The following is a 6,974-nucleotide window of genomic DNA, read 5'->3' on the forward strand; positions in this document are numbered from 1 at the left end:
CCAGCGCTGGAGAGGAACCACTCTTTAATTTACCCGATATCGTCCTCGCCTGCCTGCTGCAGCCAGGGTTTTTTTTCCCAACCGGACACCCCAGGTTTGGGTTTACCGGACCGGTTTGACCGGTTACCGGTAGAAATCGGTCAAATTCAAATTTGAATTAAAAAAACTCAGTTCAACCGGTTCGTACCGGTATACCGACCGGTTAGACCGGTTTACCGATCGGTTTGACCGGTTTACCGGCCGGTTTGACCAGTTTGAACTCAAATTCAAATTTAAAATCGCATGGGTAACCGGTTTGGACCGGTATACAGGCCGGTTTGACTGGTTTACCGGCCGGTTTGACCGGTTTACCAAGTGGGTCTTAATGGGCCGTCTCATTTTTTTCTTTTTCTTTTTTGTTTTAACTTTAAATGCCCAAAAAGTATGTTAAACGAATGAATTTTTGAGAAAATTTGACACTATTAGATTCGTCGCACCTTGAAGTATTTTTAGAAATTTTTTGAAAATTTTTCATTTTTTTGAATTTAAATTTGAATTTTGAATTTGGGTCGGTTTGGTACCGGCCCAAACCGGAACCGGACCGGACCGGTTTGACCGGCCGGACCGGTTCCCAACGGTAAGGTGAACCCTGGCTGCAGCTCCATGCCTCCATCTCCATGCTTGCAAAGCAAGTCTGGGCAGCTGCTTCCACATTTCTTTCTGAAGCTCATGAGATCGCCACGAGCTCTTTGTGATGCAGTGGTTCAGCGACCCCGCACGCTCGCACACCTCACCACGCCGAAGTCGTCGAGTTCACCAGGGCTTCAAGTTCACTGAAAGATGTGCAATGAACCAAGAAGGTTCTCTGTCTGTTCAGTGTCAACGCAATATGAACAATTTTGCACATCTTTCAGTTTTTGACTGAAATCTGGGCAAGAAGGTTTCTGTGTTTTTTCATTGACAACATGCTCAGAGGCAGAGCTTGCCCAAATAATGGTAGTTTCAGAGGACGAAAATTTTGGTAGGTTTGTAGTCGGGCAAGGTAAATGCTCCCCAAAATTCACCGATCGAGAAGGTCCCCAACCCAATAGACCGAAACAAAATTTGAAACCCTTGGATTCTCTGCTCATAGCTAACGCCCAAAACAGTTGGTTCCGCGTGCTTTGTCCAGCACATCTCGGTGGCCAAAGGCCTGCGCTACTCATTACTGTGCACTCTGCCTGCCCAGGCAGCAGCTAGCTAGCGAGCGGCAGTCATCCACTCATCAGCGCTTGCTCGTGCTGCTTGCGGCGACAGTGTCAGTGCGTGATGACCCATCGTCTGGCTATGGCGTCTTGCAATTTAATGCCACGACTGTTGCTGTCCGTCGCTAGCTTGCAACATGCCAACACGGAAGAAAATGGTCGCCGTCGCCGAGGCCAACTGTCGCCGGCGAGGAGAACTGTTACATGCACATCGTACAGACTACGAGGTCTGGATGACCACGAGCACAAGTAGCAGAAAAAGGTGCTCGCGATCCATGGCGTCCTTCACGCCGGCTGGGTCTGGGCGCCGGGCGCGGCGCGGATGTCCTTGAGCACCCCCACGACCTGCTGCATCGTTGGCCGCTTGTCCGGCGAGTGCGCCGTGCAGAGGTAGCCCACCCGCAGGCACTCGACCATCTCCCGCTCCGCCGCCTCCGCCGGCCCGGCCGCGGCCTCGTCGCGGAGCCGCGGGTCTACGATGTCCAGCGCCTTGCCGTCGCGGATGATGCCGCGCGCCCAGCTCACGGACGCCTCGTCCCACCCGGCCTGCCCCGTCACCAGCTCCAGCACCACCGCCCCGAACGCGTACACGTCGCCCTCGGGCGTCGGCGAGTGCTCGCCGCCGGCGGACGCCGGGTGCCCGAAGTCCGAGATCCGGGGCTCCAGGTCCTCGCCGAGGAGGACGTTGGTCGGGACCAGGTGGCCGTGCACCACCGGCGCCGCGCGCCCCGACCCGGCCCACCCCTGGTGCAGGAACGCGAGGCCCCGGGCGACGCCGAGCGCGATGCGGTGCCGGGTCGGCCAGTCGGAGACGGACCGCCTGTCCTCCGCCGCCTCCCAGGCGTCGCCGCCGCCCGTGTCGTCCATGTCGGGCCGCCCCGCTGGCAGCTCGTGCAGCCACCGGTGCAGGTCGCCCTTCTCCATGTATTCGTACAGCAGCAGCTTCTCCTTGCCTGCAGCAATAAATGACGCAGCCACTCGAAATTCAAACTTGTATTCTCGCGTTCTGCCTGCTCTTCATACAGATACAGTAGTGTGTCTTCGCTGCCGACAAGTTCATCATCAGGGCACGGTGCACCTAACCTAACTGCTCCAACTACGCGAGTCTCAGCTCAACAACGCCAAGTCAATGGCCTCTTTTTTTTTTTGCAAGAATGGATTGCATGGCGGCTAGAATGTTTGCTAAAGTTGTGAGACTGGTCTACACTTTTGCACACTTACTTTGGCAGTTTCTACATTGGCATTAGCAATAGCAACTCGAATGAAGAATAGTAGTTGCTTTTATCAAATTGATTAATGAGATTGTATTTTGATAAAAAAACTCAATGAAAGTACCTGAATCAAGATGAACAAAAGTCCAAGCAATTTTGGTTCCAAACTCGGATTGTGCTCACCTGCAATGCAGTAGCCAAGTAGTGGAAGAATGTTGGGGTGCCGGAGGCGCGCGAGCTCCCGGAACGCGGTGGCCGCGGCCACTGGGTCGTCGTCCTCGCCGAGCCCGGCCACGCCGCCATCCACGACGCGCACGATGACGTGCAGGTCGCCGGGCAGCACGGCGCGGTACCCGGCGCCGCTGCGGCCGCCGCGCTCCGCGAGCTGCGACTCGCGGCCGAACCCGGACGTGGCCGCGGCCAGGTCGGCCAGCGTGAGCTGCATCAGCGGCCGCTCGAACAGCACCACCGGCGCCGCCGACGCGCCCTTGGCCGCCGCGACCACCGCGTCCTCCTCCTCGTCCTCGTCCTCGTCGATGCCCTTCTCGCCCCACTGCGGCTTCCTCTTCCTCTCCTCGTCGCCTTCTCCTCCCTTCTTTCTGCTCCTCAGCGCGCCGCACGCCACGCACCTGACCAGGCAGAGCAGCATGGCCAGGGACACCACCCCGCACGACACCGCCACCGCCACGACGCTGAGATGCTTCGTCCTCTTGCTCCTCGTCGTCGTCTTACTTTCCGTCGTCCCGCCGGAGCCGCCGTTTTTACTTTTCCCATGAGGAGGCGATGGCGAAGGACGCCGCGGCGGTGCCGTCGAGTTCTCCGAGAACACCAGCGACGCATTGCCGGCGTGCACGAACGCCGAGTGGCCGAACTTGTCGACGGTGCCGGAATCGACCACGCCGGAGAACTTATTGTACGAGACGTTCAGCGAACGTATCCGACCCAGCGGCGGCAAGTCGCCGGGGAACCTCCCCTGCATCGCGTTCCCGGACAGGTCGAGCTGCTGCACCCGCTGCAGCCGGCGCAGCCCCCGCGGCACGGCACGGATCCTGTTCGCCGACGCGTCAAGCGCGACGAGCCCCGAGAGCGCTTCGACGCCCTCGACGCCGGTGAAGCGGTTGCGGGACACGTTGAGCGACAGCAGCCGCGGGCTGCGCTCCACCCGGAGCGCGCCGCCGAGCTGGTTGCGGGAGACGTCGACCGCGCGGAGCGACGGCGCGCGCCAGAACGCGCCCGGGATGGCGCCCTGGAGCGCGTTCCCGGAGAGGTCGAGCGCGGCGAGCGCGGAGAGGTTGGCCAGCGCCGCCCACGACAAGGCGCCCGTGAGGTTCTGCGACGGCAGGCGCAGCTCCCGGACCGGCTGGCATGCCCTCACGCGGGGCGGGCGGAAGTTGCGCACGTGCCGGAACGCGGCGGCGATGGCGGCCGCGTCGTCGCGGCCGGCGCAAGATGAGGCGGCGGCGGCGGAGGCGGCCAAGAGGAGGATCAGGACCAGGTGGAGGAGGGCGGGGCGGACGTGGAGTGGCATCGGAGGAGCGCGACGTGTGGAGCTGCGCGTCATGGAGGGGATTCGAGCTGGGGTAGCATTGAAGGGAGGGAGGGAGCAGGGGAAGCTGGTCGGAGTACGGACCAAATGGAATAGTGCGGCGGCGCGGCTGTGCAAAGTGAGGAAGGATGAGGTGGTTTTAATACTAGCTGCTGCTCGCCTTTGCGGATGGAATCTTCCTCTTGTTTGTGCTTGAAACATGCAAGTGAGGGGTTGTTGGCTTCCCATTGTAGCTTTCTTGTAGGGGAGTAGTCAGGGTACAGATGGTTCTGGTGTTCCTGCTTGTCTGGGGTTGTTCGTTTCGTTTCGGTTTACTAGCATCACTGAAATCTCTAAAGTTTTGTGTGTTTTCTAACCGGGGTGTTGAGCAGGTGAACAAAAAGAACCGTTTAATTGTACAATAAGACCGGTTGAAGTGCTCCCAGCAGATGGTGACTTCCACAATCACCCTCACTAAACTCAGGCTCCTTTTTGATTAGTAAAAGGATCTTATTGCCCTATTGCTTGACGAAATAGTTTTCGATGAATTATAGAATATTTTTAGTTCGCAGCTTCATCGTGCCATCATTGAGCTTCTTGGAATTTGCTTCAGTTGCATACATCGTGGAAGAATCGGGATATATAAACCTGAACCTCTAGCATCACACGATATGAGTCAAGGAGGCACAAGGAAAGCGCTCGGAACTATTAGGTGTTTCTTTTCTTGCGAAATAAACCAAAGGAACTATTAGGTGTTTGTTCTAATAAAATACAAAAAATGCATCATATTCTACGCACCCTTAGCAAAGAGTTATCCTAAATTTTATCTTGTCTTAGAGATTGGGGAGGGAATAAGTTTACACACAAGTACCTCAAACATGCTCATCTCTCATATCTTATTATCCTCTTTTACGATCTAAAGTAAGTAATGATGTTTCTCTTTACACAAACGGCTATCTTTGCCACATATGACAAATGGCTGAATCGGCCCCTGCCTTTTTCTACTCGTTAAGTAACTGGAACGCACTTTTGTAGTTGATTCAAGTAGCGTGCACTATACTGGGCCTAGCTTACTTTGTGTTGTATATTAGTTCGTCCTATTAACTCAATCATAGCCTTCGTAGTAAAATCTCTCTCTCTCTGTGTGCGCGCGCGTGTGTGTCTGTGTGTTTTAAGTTATAGATTCTTTTAGTTTGTTATGCGCCACTCTAATCAACCTTATCTAACTTGAATCAACACATCTATAATATCAAATAAATGTACTATTAACATATATTCTATGGTTTGCATAAAAAACATATGTTGTATTATCTAGGTAGTGAAACTAGTTTGGTTCTATAGATATTTTTATACTTTTTTATAAACTTATTTAAAACTAAAGAAGTTTCACTTGAGATAGAAATTAAAACGGAGGGAGTAGTAAGTAAAAACTACGGTGAAAATTCTAGTGGTAGTCCAAAAGGGATGGATCTTATTTTTTAGCTAAGCTGAAACCGGACTCAGCTGTCACATCATGATAGCTTGCAGCCATGAGTTAGAAACAAAGAGCAACAATTAGACTGCAGCACGTCACACGCGATACAAAAGAGCAGAAAAAAAATTTGGGAACAGGAACAGCCTATCCCTCAATTCTATTTCTAAACTTCCACACATAGTCATTGAAAATCTCCATGACAGTGATCTCTAGTTGCTGGCAGCTTTCTTTCAAGATGGTCCTCTCTTCCTCTTTAGATAGGATTGACCAGAACCTGATCCAAAATTCCCCCTAAAGATTACCTACAAAGGAGAATTAGTGATAGATTTCTTGAAGATCACATCATTTCGACTCATCCAAATAGCCCGGCAAAAGGCTAAAGCTCCAATCAAGATTGCTTTTTGAAACTTTGAGGGGAAACTCCTCCTCCAAGAACCAAACAAGTCAGCAGCACAATAAGGAGGATAAATGCCAAAAGCAAAACAAAGAGTGTTCCACATGAGCTTAGCCACTTGACATTAAAAAAAGGTGCTGAATAGAATCCTCTGAACTACATAAGCAGCACCTAGTACATCCCTTCCAATTTCTTTTAACCAAGTTATCATTAGTTAAAGTGACTCCACTTCTTAGGTACCATAGGAACACACTTTTTTTTTTGGAAAAAGTTCAATTTACTCCCTTCAAGTATAACTAAAGTCTGAATAACCCCATAAACTATAACTTCGTTCAATTTACCACCTAATACAATTTGTCTTTTTGTTTCTCCATACACAAGCTGAATTTTTAATTTCATGTTTTGCAGGGTAGTAGTGGACGTCACAATGCATATTTAAAAAAATTGTTATAATTTTTTATCATTATTGTTCATATAGTTTTGAACTCCAATGATTAATGTATTATTAAATATCCTAACTATCAAAATAATGATAAAAAATTATGATATTTTTTTAAATATGTGTTATGATGTGTACTATCATCTTGTAAAATTTCAACTTAAAACTCCACCTATGGATGACGAAATACAAAGGACAAATTGTATTTTGGGGTAATTTGAACTAAAGAGCACAATTTTGGGGGTGAGGAGGGGGGGGGGGGTAAAATGAACCAAACAATAGTTTAGGGAGTTATCCGGACTTGACTATAATTGAGGTGAGTAATTTAGACTTTTTTTTCTTTATTTTTAAAGGAAGTTTTAGATTCCACACCACCCCGTGAACATTTGAAATTGCCTACCTCATCAGATCCTTCGGTGAATATCCTTTGTGGATCAAAATAATTATTGAAGCATGTACCCTGTGATCGTGAAAGAATATATAAATTGAAGTATAACACTTAGCAGTGATCCTGATGATTAGTTTCGCTTTGGAAGTTATTATGTAATGCCAGTAGTAGTTGTAGATACTTAGTACTACCCCGGTTCTCAAATATATGTCGTTTAGAACAACATAATCTCGTTAAAAATGAACTAATTTGCTTTGCGTAAAACGTTATAAATTTAAGAGCAGAGGTAGTATACACGCGCGCGCACGCACACTTGGGCA

At 50.5% G+C, this 6,974-nt stretch overlaps 1 protein-coding gene across 1 annotated transcript; it reads right to left on the reverse strand.

Annotated features, from left to right (window-relative positions):
• Positions 1–1,079: 1,079 nt before the first annotated feature.
• On the reverse strand, positions 1,080–4,150 carry LOC120671293 (calmodulin-binding receptor kinase CaMRLK-like). The gene is made up of 2 exons (XM_039951592.1): positions 2,618–4,150; positions 1,080–2,176 (listed from the first exon to the last, which is right to left on the reverse strand). The coding sequence occupies exons 1-2, from the start codon at positions 3,993–3,995 to the stop codon at positions 1,509–1,511; spliced, it is 2,046 nt and encodes a 681-aa protein (XP_039807526.1). The 5' UTR covers positions 3,996–4,150; the 3' UTR covers positions 1,080–1,508.
• Between the last annotated feature and the right edge of the window lie 2,824 nt (positions 4,151–6,974).

The sequence above is a fragment of the Panicum virgatum genome, chromosome 4N, assembly GCF_016808335.1.
Source record: "Panicum virgatum strain AP13 chromosome 4N, P.virgatum_v5, whole genome shotgun sequence".
NCBI lineage: Eukaryota > Viridiplantae > Streptophyta > Magnoliopsida > Poales > Poaceae > Panicum > Panicum virgatum.